The sequence below is a fragment of the Trachemys scripta genome, chromosome 18 (genome assembly GCF_013100865.1).
Source record: "Trachemys scripta elegans isolate TJP31775 chromosome 18, CAS_Tse_1.0, whole genome shotgun sequence".
NCBI classification, from domain to species: domain Eukaryota; kingdom Metazoa; phylum Chordata; order Testudines; family Emydidae; genus Trachemys; species Trachemys scripta.
Window position 1 is genome coordinate 13,092,290 of NC_048315.1, and position 16,169 is coordinate 13,108,458.

The 16,169-nt window shown below is 45.5% G+C and overlaps 1 protein-coding gene across 1 annotated transcript in view; it reads left to right on the forward strand.

The window, feature by feature from the left end:
- Positions 1–16,169, forward strand: part of LOC117867745 (S-adenosyl-L-methionine-dependent tRNA 4-demethylwyosine synthase TYW1-like) — a 138,412-nt gene that overhangs the window by 91,714 nt on the left and 30,529 nt on the right. Inside the window, exon 15 of the mRNA XM_034752988.1 lies at positions 5,525–5,635. Within this exon, the coding sequence (XP_034608879.1) occupies positions 5,525–5,635 (111 nt within the window). The remainder of the gene's footprint in view (positions 1–5,524; positions 5,636–16,169) is intronic.

Below are 16,169 nucleotides of genomic sequence, written 5' to 3' on the forward strand. Positions count from 1 at the left end.
CCAGTGTTGCCTCTAGACTTAATTCATGCAGGGCACACAACTCACTGATTGCATTTGGAGTGTATTCTTCCTGACTTTGGCCCTTTGCATTGACGAGCTTGTATTAAGAGCCATTAGTTTACTTAACATTACGTTGAAGCTACACATATTTATTTTCCAGTTCTAGCTGACCCTAGCTGACTGGTCTGACAGTCTGTACCCCTATGTTCACCCTTTTTACAAGACTCTGATAAATGCTGTACAAAGTGAGATATTTGAAAACTCACAATCTGCTGAACATTATTGTAGTGTTTAAATATGTATGGCAACATGGTATGTAAAATTATAAAATGCTACTGTATAAGACATATTCCAAATATGGGGAAACAGCTTCAAACCAGTTCCCCAGAGACAAAAGGCTAGCCAAGGTCTCAGCCAGGCATCAACAAAATCAAATGGACTATCACCTGGTTAAGTGGCCATTCTTTGGCAGGAAGAAGGGTATAAGCAAAAAAAATTGCATAGCAGCAAAGAAAACAGCTTGGAGGTTCCTGTCCGCCAGACCTCCTGTCTTCTGAACCTCAGCTGGAAATGAACTTCAAAGGGAAAAGAGAACTATAAGAAATGGGAAGAGATGCCCCAAAATATTCCTGCCTTTCTCTCGGTCTATGACAGCCTCAACACCTGAATGACAAAGAGAGAGCTTTGAACTAGAAGTAGGGTTCTGGCTGAAAGGATTCCAGCCAGTGACACTGTAAAAGCATGAGGGACATTTTTGCTTTAAATTCACTTAGCTTGTTAAGTTAGATGTTAGTTGGATTTTACTTTTTAGATTCTTTGTAACCAATTCTGACTTCTATGCCTCATTACTTGTAATCACTTAAAATCTTTCTTTCAGTAGTTAATAAACATGTTTTATTGTTTTATCTAAATCAGTGTGTTTGGATTGAAGTGTTTGGGAACCTTCATCTGAGATAACGGGGTCTGTGCATATCATTTTCTATTAATGAAGCGATGGACTTTCTATGAGCTTGTATTATCCAGAAACAGAAAGGCGGGCAGTACAAGATGCATGTTTCTGGGGGGAAGTCTGGGACTGGGGATTTGCTGGTGTTGCCTTGTAATATAATACATGACTGGCTGGCTAGAACACTCTTATAATATAGCTGGGAGTAATTTACATGCTAGAGGCTGTGTGGGAGCAGACCAGGAGTAGTGGTTCTCACAGCAAAGCAGCGTAAAAGGCACCCCAGGTTAGAGAGTTGAGGAACACAGCTGGTCAACAGTCCAGATTGGTAATGTCCAACCCTGGGTAACGTCACACTTGCTTAAAAAATGGTCAGGCATGCAATACAGATGAGATTTTACTGAAGTTTAAGATTTTTTTCGTAATCTTTGGTTTCCTTTCCCACCAATAACCTTGTAAAAGATGCTGTATCCTTAGCATTCCCATTGTTCTTTCTCTCTTTAATAATCCATTTCATGACCTTGCTGTTATCTCGCCTCCTGAACTTTCCTTTTGCTACTTCAGTTATATCACAAAAGCCTTCACCCTACCATTCCCAGAAGGCAACAAGGTTATGAACAATGGAGAGCCAGGGGGAGGACAGATACTTCATTCATGCCAGACTCTGGGCTTAGAAATCATTCCTTCTTCTTGATGTGCCAGGATACTTGTCACGTGGACTAGAGTCTTTTAGAAGTGATATCACTTGTTAAAGTAAATTAGATTAATGTTATTATTGTATCTTCATTGATTATCTCAGCTGCTACAGATGGGCTTTCTACGCAATGTAACTAATCCAGAATTTGGCAGCTAACACACTAACTTTCAAGAGCGATGCCGTTGGTTTCCTGTAAAATGTATATTAATCTCAGGTTTCTTCTCTTCTATAAGCTTTTGTGTTAGCTTATCCTATCAAACTGTTATGGATTCTTTATATGTAAGGTCCTCACAGAGGTGTATCCCTTCAAGGACTTTGCGGGTTCAGCTTTTAAGGCTAGCGGTAACGTTTTTAAAAGTGCTTAAGTCTGATGGAAAATGAACAGTAATTAGGCTGCTAAGACCCAGCTACTCAAAGGTCTCTAGGCCCATAACTGCCTTTGATTTCAGTGGGAGCTAGGGGCCTAGATACCTTGGAGGATCTGGGCCCAAGTCACTTTAGGCACTCTTGAAAATTTTACCCTTTTTCCTTGTGTTGTACCATGATGATTTTCTGAGGGTTTTTGCTCATAATGGACAGAAGTGCTGAGGCACAAAGGGCTGGATTTTTAAAGGTATTTAGGTGCCTACAGCTGCAGGTAGGTGCCTATCTGCATCTTTAGGCACTTAAATATCTTTAAAAACCTGGCCCAAGATGTTCTTAAATATTAACTAAAGGAGCAGTCAGTCTTCAACCTTTGTTTTCAAGCCGTGGCACCCAGTCTGGTTTTGTCTGCTGGTGCTTTGCTAGTAAGTGATCCAAAATGCATTCTGTATTTATAGCTATATAGATATAAACACTATAGATTTTTATACACTGTAGATTGTAACTAAATCTTTTAGTTTACTTAAAGGTGAAGGTTTCATAAAAATCAGGTGGAAAATGACGTTATATGGAAACTAGATGCATGCAGATCCGAGGAAGTGTGATGTTCCTGGGAGTTGGGACTGGGACTTGAAACCATCTGGCTATCACAGGTAGTGTTGCCTAGTAGATAGAGCACTGTGCTGGGACTTAGGAGCCCTGGGTTTTATTCCTGGCTCTGCCACTGACCTAATGGGTGATTTTGGGCACGTCACCTCCCTGTGCCTGTTTCCCTATCAAAAAAGTGGATGATGATACAGTACTGACCTCCTTCGTGCAGCCCATTGAGATCTACTAATGAAAAGTTCTATATAAAAGCTCCAGGTATTACTATTATTGTTGTTAATATAAGAGCTAGGTATCCTTATTAGCATGTACTTCTGGAGTGAGGAAATATTTAGTATATTCTGTAATAAACTGGCTAGTGTGTATGTGTACAACTCAGCTATACTGATTGGAATTAGGATGGCTTATGAAATTCTGCTGTAGGCCCTGTAATGCTGACAGCTAGCGGAGAATCTCTTCTAATTCAAGTAGTAAAGGCCTGATTCTTCTGCACCAGAAACATTTGATTTCTCTCCCTGATGTTCCTGTGAATTTCTGGCCGTGGTATGCAGCCTGCTGACAACCGTGAAGTCTTAGGTTGCCATGGATTTGTTGCATTATCTTTTCGAAGTAAGCTGGTACTCTTGTAACATTTTACAATGTACTCTCTGCCAAGGATGTAAAATGAGTTAATCGAAAAAACAATTTTGCTGGAAAATTACTCTATAAATAATGTTTTATTCTACCAGCTTCTGTTTGTAATATAGTGAAAGATGAAGGAGCTGGGGGAATAAGAGGGCAAATGAGCTTTCTCAAAAAATAAAACTAGAGCCTCGCCTTATCCCATAGTTAAGTGGCTTCCTACTTACAAAAGGGTTGTTGCTAGTATCTGCTCGAGCAAGCTTGCCCTAAGAAAGGGACTAGCAAGAAGAATTTTTGCTATAAGCTGGGGATGTATCGGAAATGACAGAGGAGGAGAAAGACCTGGGTGTATTGGTTGATCACAGGATGAGCCGCCAATGTAATATGGCCATGGAAAAAGGCTAATGCAGTCCTAGGATGCATCAGGCAAAGTATTTCCAGTAAAGACCAGGAAGTGTTAGTACCGTTGTACAAGGTACTGGTGAGACCATTTCTGGAATACCGAGTGCAGTTCTGATCTCCTGTATTAAGAAAGATGAATTCAAACTAGAACAGGTGCAGAGAAGGGCTACCAGGATGATCCGAGGAATGGAAAATCTACCTTTTGAGAGACTCAAAGGTTGGCTTGTTTCGCCTAACCAAAAGAAGGCTCAGGGGAGATGTGATTGTGTTCTATAAATACATTAGTGGGATAAATACCATGTAGGGAGAGGAGTTATTTAAGTTAAATGCCAATGTGGGCACAAGAACAAAAGGATATAAACTGTCCATCAGCAAGTTTATGCTTGAAATTAGATGAAGGTTTCTTACCATCAGAGGAGTGAAGTTCTGGACCAGCCTTCCAAGGGGAGCAGTGAGGGCAAAAAGCCTAACTGGCTTCTAGACTGATAACTGGATAAGTTTATGGAGGGGATGGTATGATGGAACTGTCTACAATGAAATGTGGCCCATCGGTGACTGCTAGCAGCAAATATCTCCAAAGTCTGGTAATAGGACAGTAAATGGGGAGGGCTCTGAGTTAATACAGGGAAGTCTTTCCCAGGTGTCTGTCTGGTGGGTCTTGTCTATATGCTCAGGGTCTTAACTGATTGCCATATTTGGGGTCAGGAAAGAATTCTCCCCCCTCTCCCAGGTCAGATTGTTAGAGACCCCAGGAGTTTTTCACCTTCCTCTGTAGCATGGGTCACTTGCAGGTTTAAATCAGTGTAATGGTTCTGTAATTTGAAGTCTTTAAACCATGATTTGAGGATGTCCGTATCCCAGCTGGAGGTTATGGGTCTATTAGAGGAGTGGGTGGGTGAGGTTCTGCGGCCTGCAATGTGCAGGAGGTCAGACTAGATGATCATGATGGTCCCTTCTGACCTTTAAATCTATGACTCTATACAGAGTGAAGCTGCTGAATAGAATCACTTTATTCTTAAGAGATGCACAGGGTCAGTACTATGCATGAGTGTGTTTACTGTGGACATCCTAGGAAATAGGCTAGTGCGATGAGAAATCCCAGTGCATGGATAGACTGTGTTTCACCAGTTATTGAAGAGAACAGCTTTGTGGAGAAAGAAACCTAGAAGTAGTGGTAGTGATGTGTTGATGAGATTCAGAGCCGGGATAGAGTGCTGCTGATGGATTGATGTTGGTTTATTTAATAGCATTGCAAATAATGCACACTATTTTTAATGGTTTATAGCACGGTCTTTATGGATTAGGTTGTGAATCGGACACACAAATATTTTTTGGTAGTAATTTTAATTGTCACTTTTGTTTCCAATAAAATGCATAACTTGTCACAAGGGAGCTTTTTCTACAGCCACAGTGAACGTAGCGTACCATAGCAATTGTCAGACCTGGGCAGATGAAGGCTCCCTCTAGTTTAGTTGCTCGTCTCCATTACTGGCAATGCCACATGATTCATCTTGATGAAATAAAATATCCATATTGCAACTAATGGTGAAATGTCATACCAAAGGGGAAGAAATTTTCTTGATTTCTGCTGGAACCAAGTGATTGTCCTGATAATTAAATACTCCCATATGTAATTGCATATGGGGAGAGAGTGTTAGATGCAGTCATTCTAGATCAAAAGTTAGTTCATGTAGCATGGGTTATTCCTTTCGTTATCTAGATGACTGCAGTCCTCCCCCCAGTATTTGGAACTAGGACTCTACAATAAAAAGCTTTTTCTTTTTTTGATGATAGTTTGAAGACTGTGAATTACAAAGTAGGAAACGTCAATGGCTCATTAAGTGGAGTGCAAAGGAAGTGTCACTGAACTGAGTTTTCCTCTATTTCAGCAACAGCGCACAGTGTATAGACTGACACTGGTGAAAGCTTGGAACGTGGATGAACTCAAAGCCTATGCTGAGCTGGTGTCCCTTGGTAAACCAGACTTCATCGAAGTTAAGGTGAGCTGCGTTTCAGTACTTTTCCACTACATAGCTTCTATTTTTTTCCTCTCCACTTTCTGTAACACAATAATTCAAGATTGCATGAGCACCAAGCAAATAAATGACACAGGCATGGCTCTCTCTCACCACAAGGAAGCGCACACCGCTGCATGGAAGGGACTCCTGTCTGGGAGTGTGCAAGCCTCTTGTACACACCAGCACAGAGGTCCCCAAACCGTGGGCACGTCCCCCTGGGAGGGCCCAGAGGAATGTCTGGGGGAGTGTGTGGCTGCTGGCCCCTCACTCTGCTACTGACCCCATGTCTGGGGCTCCGAACCTGGGGTCCCAGCTGCCGGCCCTGTGCCTGGGCTTCACTCCTGGCCCTGCCCCAGCCTTGGCCCCCTTACCCCGGTCCGCATGCCCCCCTCCTGGAGTTGCGGCCCTGGTTACTCCTGGTCCCAGCTGGGGGATGGGGGCACGGACAGGGGTAAGGTGGGGGCACAAGGTAAAAAGTTTGGGGACTACTTCGTTAGTACAACCAGGGACAGCTACCAATGAGCCTGGTAGCGGCCCCAGTGGGCAGGGCTGGGATGGTACAGCCATGTCAGAGGAGCTGCCTGGGGTGGGTGTGGACTCCTGCAAACGGTGGCCTGACCTGCTGCTGCTTTTGCCGCTGCAGTTCCTGGCCCAGTCACTAGCCATGGCCTGCTGGTCTCGCTCGTCATCGCTCGAGTCCTCCAACTCCATGGATATCTGCTTTATATCTGCGGATATAAATTTTGTATCCGCGCAGGGCTCCAGGCACAGTGCCACCAGGCATAGAGATGGTATGTGGGCCAGAGTGTCTCATGCTTATGTCCTTTAAGGGGACGCAGCATGCATTTTGCCTATCAATGGCAGACTCTGCACACAGGCCGAAAGAGGTGGGTAACCTTCTTGGGGCTTCTCCATTCCTCTTGTCTGCCCCTGTACATGGCCCTTAATTACAGCTGGCTGAAAATTTTTGCAATGTACAATTTCAACATAAGCTGTATAGTTCTTAGGGCATGAAAACGGCTTGTGTATTGGCTTTCTCATTTAAAGGGGTTTTTTTTCAATGCACTTGGTACTGTACATGAAGACAGTAGCTAAGTTAGAAGACAAAAGTGGACAGTTCAATACAATAAAACACAAATAATTGGTTGGCATAGTCACCTGATAAAAATAGACTATCCGCAAACTAGGTGAACCTCCATCTATTGCAGATCCTGCAATAGCCTCCATTTCTCCACTTGAGTCATCACAGAGCTTTTAAATTGAATTGCACTGTCCAGTTATTTTAATGCATAAGAACTGCAGCAGTGTGTATGTCCTTAAACAACAAACAAATAAAAAAGCTTAACTATGAAGCACCCTATTACTTACAGCATTTGCAGGCAGTGCCCATTCAAGATGGGATTTTTCTTTTCCTGAGAACTGAACTGTTCTTATCACTGTCTGAACCAAATGGCACAGCTGTCTATGCATCAGCGGAACATTTTTAGATTTGGATGGCATTTCCGTCTCTTTAAAATGTCATGAAATTTTCTGACACTTTCCTGGAGCTGAGTTTTGCTTGACACTGGATTGTTTTGTTTAAATGGACTGTAATTTATAGTCAGTGAAGGACAAACACCTCCTCATGGGTTTTTCAGTGGATTTTTTATTTTTAGTGCTTTTATTTTGGGGCCGGGCTTTTTTTCTTTTTTTTAAACCCTTTTCTTTCATCTTTCAGTTCTTTAAAATGGGTGTAACATTTTAAAGGGGGTAAATGTTGTGCTCCATAGGAATAAAGCATCTCACACTAAATTTAGCATTCGGTCAACCAGTAACCTTATTTGTTCCCTATAGTTTTATTTGCCAGTTTCTGCTAAACAGCAGCATTTTTGAAGTGCAGAGGGTTTGGCTCAGCGGGGAAGGCACAATAGTTTTCTCCTCTAACTGTGCTGTCTCTGTGAATGTGATTACATGGTTTCTTACTTCAAGAGTGGAACTGATTTACCTATTATTTTTTGGCCTCCCTTTCCTCTTGGCTTCTATCGAGACAAGGTGCATCCCAACAAGGATGAGAGAGACACATTTGTGGCCACTTATACCCCAGTGAAATAGTGCCAACATGGGAAGGCAACACCTACATCTTTGTTTTAACAACAATGGCTTCTATCGACTTAGATTATTTTCCCCATTCGTACCTGAGCTGTGGCTGTCTAGTGTAGGGTGGGGATGATAGAGACCTCAGCTGAGGTCAGTGTCCCATTGAGTTATACTGTATGAACGTATAATAAGAGAAAACTCTCAGTGCTTCAAAGAGTGCTCGTGCAATGTAAATAGGCAAGTCCAGAGGGTCAGAGAGAGGAAGTATAATTATTATCAACCCAATTTTACAGATGGGGAACTTGGCTATAGAGAAGAGAAGTGACTTGTTCACGGTGACGCCAGGAGTCTGTGGCAGGACTGGGCCTGGAATCTAGATTGTTCCAGGTCCTAATCCAGTGCTTCCACCACAAGACCATGTTTCTGCTAGTGCATGTTGCAGAGAGGCTAGCAATACGTCTGTAAATATAGGTAGCTGCAATAATTTCAGGGCCATCTTCACCAGTCTCTGTGCCAACTCGTATGTGTGTGATCAAGTGAGTGTGCAGACTATGTAATTTTGGTAATGCTGATAAAGCAAAGTCCCATACTGTTGAACAAAATGAAAACTGTATATTTCAAACTGCTACCTGGCTTGCTGGTATTCTAGTATAGGGGTCTATACTGCGAGATGCTGAGCATTTCTGAGAGATTCTGAGTGCCTTCAGCTCCCATCTTCCAGCTCATCCAGAGGGTGCTCACCTCCTCCCAAGAGTGCTGCAGGGTCATAGTGAAGAGAATGGTAGAGGAGTGATATGCCTTTTGTGGTGAATCTGTTCGCTAGGAATCTAAGGCCTTGTCTACACTACGAGAGTAGTTCGATTTTACTTAAATCGAATTTTTGGAATCGATATTGCAAAGTCGAACGTGTGTGTCCACACTAAGGACAGTAATTCGACTTTGTGAGTCCACACTAACGGGGAAAGAGTCGACATTGGAAGCGGTGCACTGAGGGCAGCTATCCCACAGTTCCCGGAGTCCCCGCCGCCCATTGGAATTCTGGGTGGAGCCGCAAATGCCTTCTGGGTAAAAAAAAAAGGGGCCAGGGTGCTTTTGGGTAACTGTCGTCATCCGTCCATCACTCCCGCCCTCCCTCCCTCCCGGAAAGCGCCGGCGGGAAATCATTTCGCGCACTTTTCAAGTCATTGACAGCGCGGACGCCACAGCACTGTGAGCATGGAGCCCGCTGCAACCATCGCTGCAGTTGTGGCCGCTCTCAACGCCTCGCAGCTTATCATACAGGTTGCCCTGAGGCAGATGCAGAAAAGTCAGGCGAGGAGGCTACGTCAACGCGGTGATGGCCTGAAGTCTGAGAGTAGCACAGACCTCTCAGAAAGCAGGGGACCCAGCGCCGAGGACATCACGGTGGCAATGGGTCATGTTGATGCTGTGAAACGGCGATTCTGGGCACGGGAAACAAGCACTGAGTGGTGGGACCGCATAGTGCTGCAGGTCTGGGATGAATCACAGTGGCTGCGAAACTTCCGCATGCGGAAGGGAACTTTCCTTGAACTTTGTGAGTTGCTGTCCCCTGCCCTGAAGCGCAATGACACCTGGATGCGAGCAGCCCTGACTGTCCAGAAGCGAGTGGCCATAGCCCTCTGGAAGCTTGCAACGCCAGACAGCTACCGGTCAGTCGCAAACCAGTTTGGGGTGGGCAAATCTACCGTGGGGGTTGTTGTGATGCAAGTAGCCAAGGCAATCGTTGATGTACTGCTGCCAAAGGTAGTGACCCTGGGAAACTTGGAGGCGATCATAGATGGCTTCGCAGCGATGGGATTCCCAAACTGCGGTGGGGCCATAGATGGAACTCACATCCCTATCCTGGCACCGGAACACCAGGCCAGCCAGTACATTAACAGAAAGGGCTACTTTTCCATGGTGCTGCAAGCACTGGTGGACCACAGGGGACGTTTTACCAACATCTACGTGGGATGGCCGGGCAAGGTTCATGACGCTCGTGTTTTCAGGAACTCTGGTCTGTTTAGACGGCTGCAGCAAGGTATTTACTTCCCGGACCACAAAATAACTGTTGGGGATGTGGAGATGCCTATAGTCATCCTCGGGGACCCAGCCTACCCGCTAATGCCCTGGCTCATGAAGCCCTATACAGGTGCCCTGGACACTGAAAAAGAACTCTTCAACTACCGGCTGAGCAGGTGCAGAATGGTGGTGGAGTGTGCTTTTGGACGTCTCAAGGGGAGATGGAGAAGCTTGCTGACTCGCTGTGATCTCAGCGAAACCAATATCCCCATTGTTATAGCAGCTTGCTGTGTGCTCCACAATCTCTGTGAGAGCAAGGGGGAGACCTTTATGGCGGGGTGGGAGGTTGAGGAAAATAGCCTGGCTGCTGATTACTCACAGCCAGACAGCCGGGCGATTAGAAGAGACCAGCGGGAAGCGCTGTGCATCCGGGAGGCTTTGAAAGCAAAGTTCCTGAGTGAGCAGGGTAACCTGTGACTTTAAAGTTTGTGTACAGAGAAGCCGAACCTGCCCCCGTTTCTTTACCCAGTTCATGTTGACTATCCTATCCAGTTACATACCCCCTTCACCCCACTTCCAACACACGTTTCAAAATAAAAATAGTTCTACTTTGTTAAAGCACACCGTTTTCTTTAATACTGTTTTCGCGGGAATTTTTTAAAACTGGGACGCAGACTGTGGTGCGGAGCGGGTGTAGTGTAGTCGCGCGAATGCAGCTTCTAAACTCAAGGACTGACAGGCTCCGCTGCGGTGGGATGGTTGTTTCAACGGAGCCTGTCACCCCTCCTGATAGGGACTGTGTGTATGGGGGGTCTATGTGACTTTGTGGCAGGGGGAGGACGGTTACAGATCCCCTGCTGTGTGGCTCTGTGATCTGCCTAAGGACCGCTGCTTAAGATCTCTAACTGCCCTCCCCTGCCACAAAGTCACAGAGCAACCCACCCCCCACCACATAACATGAAAACAACCTCCCAGACTAACCAGGGTAAGTAGTCACTGCATCACTGCACTATGTATGTGCCCTGCTGCTGTGCCTGCCCCCGACTATGTACCCTGCCAAAGGTGACTGTCCTGTCCAATTACCAACCCCCTTTCCCCCCCTCCTCCAAAAGAACATGATCGAAACAGTAGTTAACAGAAACATATTTTTTATTATCAACTACACATGGAACTGGGAAGTGAAACTTGGACGGGGGCTTGTGTCAGGCGGGAAGGAAAGAACTTGTCAAACTTTGGGGAATGAGAGCCTTCTGCTGCTCGAGCTCTCTGCAGGGGTGGAGTGAGAGTTAGCAGGGACTCTGCCGCCTCTCCTTCTGTGCACTTTGGGTGAGGGGAGTATGGGACTTGGTGGCGGGGGAGGGCGGTTAGAGATGGACTGCAGCGGGGCTCTGTCCTCCTGCCTCCGTTCCTGCAGAACATCCACAAGGCGCCAGAGCGTGTCCGTTTGCTCCCTCAGTAGTCCAAGCAGGGTTTGAGTCGCCTGCTGGTCTTCCTGACGCCACCTCTCCTCCCGATCCATGTTGGCTTGGTGCATTCGGGTCAAGTTCTCCCGCCACTGGATCTGCTGTGCTGCCTGGGCTCTGGAGCAGGCTATAAGCTCTGAGAACATGTCCTCCCGTGTCCTCTTCTTCTTATGCCTAATCCTCCCTAGCCTCTGGGAGTGTGATGACAGGCTAGGTTGTGAGACAGTCGCAGATGGGGCTGTGGGAATGGGAAAAAGGGAGTGAATTCCTCAGAAAGATAAATGTAGTTGTGAACAAAGAACATAGTCTTTCTCTGTGAACAGGACCATGCACAGCACCTATCACATGCGCACTCAGCACAAGGTCGAATTCTCGGCCTTCGCATTCAGTGTCTGGGGTTTTGCAGACCACATTTGAGAACCGTGTCAGGACAACGGAATTGCTCTTGCACGCAGACATGGTAAGCCGTAGATTCGTGGCAGCTTAAAACTTTAATATTAGCAATGGCCTCATTTCACATTGAAATCAATGTCGGTCCCTGCTGCCAGCAATCCGGCAAGCAGGAAGTCTGCTCCTGTGCCACACCCTCGCGGCTGTCCCCGGGAACGATCCCTTTCGGCTGCCCCTCTCCCGCCTCCACCGCGTGACTGCAAACCAGCGGTTACAGTTCTGTAAAGGAACGGTAAAGCAGTCCCAACACTAACATTCCCCTACCTCATTCAAAGCAGGTCATCATGAGCGACATCACCCTCATGAGGATCTCTGAGAGCGACAGACAGAGAATGCTCCGGGAAAGCCTCCAAAGACCAGGGCCGTATGCCGCCATGCTGTGCCAAGCAATGATTCCGGAGTACTTGCTAGTCTCGTGGCGCGGCAACGTGTCCTACTACGGAGGACCCAATAAGGCCGCTCTCCCCAAGAACCTAATGCAGCGGATTTCAAATTACCTGCAGGAGAGCTTCCTTGAGATGTCCCAGGAGGATTTCTGCTCCATCCCCGGACATATAGACCGCATCTTACTGTAGCTGCAGTAGCAGGGACTAAACAGTAGAGCGGCTTGGGCAGGACAATCATGCAAAACCGGACATTGCTAGATTTTTTTTCAATAGTTGCACTGCCCATGACTGAACCGTAAAGTTAATCAAACTAATCATGAGAAACCCATTTTTTAAATTGTTAATATTCATGTTCTGTTACAAATAAATGTTTAGATGTTTACAACACTTACTGGATGATCCTTCACCAGATTCTGTGTCCGGGGTAACGGCTGGGGAGGGTTGGTAGGGGATCTCTGTAAGGGTGATGAAGAGATCCTGGCTGTCGGGGAAATCAGCGTTGTGAGCGCTGTCGACTGCCTCGTCCTCCTCATCTCCTTCCTCATCTTCCCCGTCCGCTAACATGTCCGAGGATCCGGCCGTGGACACTATCCCATCCTCAGAGTCCACAGTCAGTGGTGGGGTAGTGGTGGCGGCCGCACCGAGGATGGAATGCAGTGCCTCGTAGAAACGGGATGTCTGGGGATGGGATCCGGAGCGTCCGTTTGCCTCTTTGGTCTTCTGGTAGCCTTGCCTCAGCTCCTTGATTTTCACGCGGCACTGCGTTACATCCCGGCTGTATCCTCTCTCTGCCATGTCTTTAGAGATCTTCTCATAGATCTTTGCATTCCGTCTTTTGGATCGCAGCTCGGAAAGCACGGACTCATCGCCCCACACAGCGATGAGATCCAAGACTTCCCGATCAGTCCATGCTGGGGCCCTCTTTCTATTCTGAGCTTGCACTGCCATCAGTGCTGGAGAGCTCTGCATCGTTGCCAGTGCTGCTGAGCTCGCCACGATGTCCAGACAGGAAATGAGATTCAAACTGGCCAGACAGGAAAAGGAATTCAAATTCAAATTTTCCCGGGGCTTTTCCTGTGTGGCTGGTCAGAGCATCCGAGCTCGTACTGCTGTCCAGAGCGTCAACAGAGTGGTGCACTGTGGGATAGCTCCCGGAGCTATTAACGTCGATTTCCATCCACACCTAGCCTAATTCGACATGGCCATGTCGAATTTAGCGCTACTCCCCTCGTCGGGGAGGAGTACAGAAGTCGAATTAAAGAGACCTCTATGTCGAACTAAATACCTTCGCGGTGTGGACGGGTGCAGGGTTAATTCGATGTAACGGCGCTAACTTCGACATAAACGCCTAGTGTAGACCAGGCCTAAGCATGAGAAAAACAGGAGAACTCTGGGTCTGGGCGTGTGGACAAAAGGAGCCTGGAAAAGGGCTCTGGGTCCTGATGAAAGCCACCATAGGCTGGATGCAATGCCCAGTGAAATCCGAGTCTGTCCATTGACTTTAATGGGGTTTGGATAAAGCCCCAAGACTCTAGATAGGAATGTGAGTGCTTCCTATAAAATGCTGCTGCCTGAGAATCTGTAGTCCTGAAAGCAGTGACCCTGCACTAAAATGCAGGCAGTCTGTTTTGAGTTACGGAGATAGGTGATTATTTTATAGGTGATGCAGTTACTGAGCCAAACCCACTCCAACTATTGCCTTGTTGCAGTCAGTGAGGTCTGCTGGGGATGCATTTGGCCCAGGAATGTAATCCAGCAGTTTTGGCAACACTATGGGGATTAAGTGCAATGAGTCAAAGTTTAAGCTCATAGCAGCATGGATGTCATGTAGCACTGAGAAGGGATCAGATCCAGGGGCTCTGAATATCGCGGAGTCCATTCTTTCTTTCTGCATTTGCTGGGTACAGTTGTATGTATTACTTAGGCCTGGTCCCCACTTAGTCCGGACTTCGGACTAAGGTACGCAAATTCAGCTACGTTAATAAAGTAGCTGAATTCGAAGTACCTTAGTCCGGACTTACCGCGGTCCAGACGCGGCCGGAAGTCTCCCCCCGTCAACGCCGCGTACTCCTCTCGGCGAGCTGGAGTACCGGCGCCGACTGTGAGCACTTCCAGGATCGATCCCAGAACATCGATGGCGTGCCGCCGGACCAGCCGGTAAGTGAAGACTAGGCCTGAGAGTTCTTAGGTGCTATTTAACTTCTTGATGTCACTCCTGCTGATAGACATAGGGGTCTGTCCTTTAGTGCAGCTATAATATTTTTGATAGAGGGACGCCCAAGAGAGGATGTACAGAGCACCTGTGACGTGGGAACTTTCCCTCAAATCTTTCCTTGATTTACAAGGTATTATTTTTAATCCTTTGGGAATGAAGTAGATTGAAGAACTCATTGGAGACCAAGAGTCATCATAGTCTTTTTTTGCCCTAGTTATTCTAGTGCAATGGGTTCAAGAAAGGAGACCAAGAAAAAAAAAAAAAAAAAAGGAATTAGGTCCTGTAGAGCATCTGCTACAAAATGAAGCTTCATCTCAGTGGGATTTTCCTGGTTAAATACTTGAAATAAATTATGTTCGTTTTAAATGAATGTAGCTAATCCCCTGTTGCTCCAGAAACACTCTTGGGGCGTAGTGGAAGGTCAAAAGATCTAGAATCTAATTCTGCTCTCATTTACACATCTTACATTGGTGCAACTCTGTTGAACCCTATTCATCTCTCACTTAAACTAGTGGAAACTAGCATTCATTTTGTTCTTGGCGACGGTTACCCTTGTGTAAAACCTGTGGGTCAGGAGAATGAAGCTTATGGAGATCAAAATTAAGAGATCCATATAACAAAAAGTGTCAGCGGGGTAGCCGTGTTAGTCTGAATCTGTAAAAAAGCAACAGAAGGTCCTGTGGCACCTTTAAGACTAACAGAAGTATTGGAGCATAAACTTTCGTGGGTCACAGGACCTTCTGTTGCATATAACAAAAACACAATTACTGCATATTTTAATGCCATATTAGGACTGTCACACTTTAATTCAAAAGTGATTTGTGTATTTAATCTGTCGAACATGCAGTTTGGCTTTTTACACTGCTCTACAGCCAAAATGCTTCTAAAATAAATGTAGTCAAACTTTACTAATTCTGGGTCACTGAGAACGAAAATGATGCTTAAAATTGTTGATTGGCTCTAGTTTTCAAGATATGCCATTGGGTCAATATATACGACCTTTGACTTGAGAATGGCGGAGGATAAGCGAGTTAGAAAGGGAAGGGATCTCAATTTAAACCAGAAATTACTAAAATACATCTTTGACTGGATCTATGAATAAATCGATGACTGGGTTTGGACAGTACTTGCTTTTTAGGCAAAACAATGAATGGTGCAATCTGAAGCTGGTATTGCATCATACATGATATGAATTGCATCATGTTATTCCTAGAAGTCATGGATGATGCAATCATAACAAAGCTTACATCACTCTGCTGAACAAATTGCCCTATATCAGCTCTAGAAATCATACAGTTTCGTGCTCTCTTATTTGTCAGTGTTTGATTTTGCAAAGGGACACATTTCTGTTTAGCCAAAGTGAGCAGAGATGCCTCATACTTGTGTGAACAGTGCAGATAACTTCTGCTACGTTTGTGGTGAAGTGACTTTTGCATCACAAAAGCGCAGTATAACCACTATGGTTAAGAAAGCCTATCATCTTTATTTTGGCTGCAAAATTGGAGATCAGGACAAGAGGTGGGCCCCACACATATGCTGCAACACTTGTGCAACAAATCTTCGCCAGTGGTTGAACAGGAAAAGGAAATCTATGCCTTTTGCAGTGCCAATGATTTGGAGAAAGCCAACAGATCATACCAGCAATTGTTACTTCTGCATGGTGCCTCCAGTTGGGAAAGGTGTGTCAAAGAAGAAAAAGTGGACTGTGAATAGGACTAAACTATGTACTCATAGTTTTTTGCCTTTTGTTTCATAATAAATTTTATTTATATAACCCTTTTGCTGATTTTTAAAGTGTTACATAAACAGGACAGGTGAAATATTATCATGTAAAGCAACCATAAACACATGAAAAGACCTAGGTTTACAATTTATGATTAAAACTCTACTATCTACACAATATA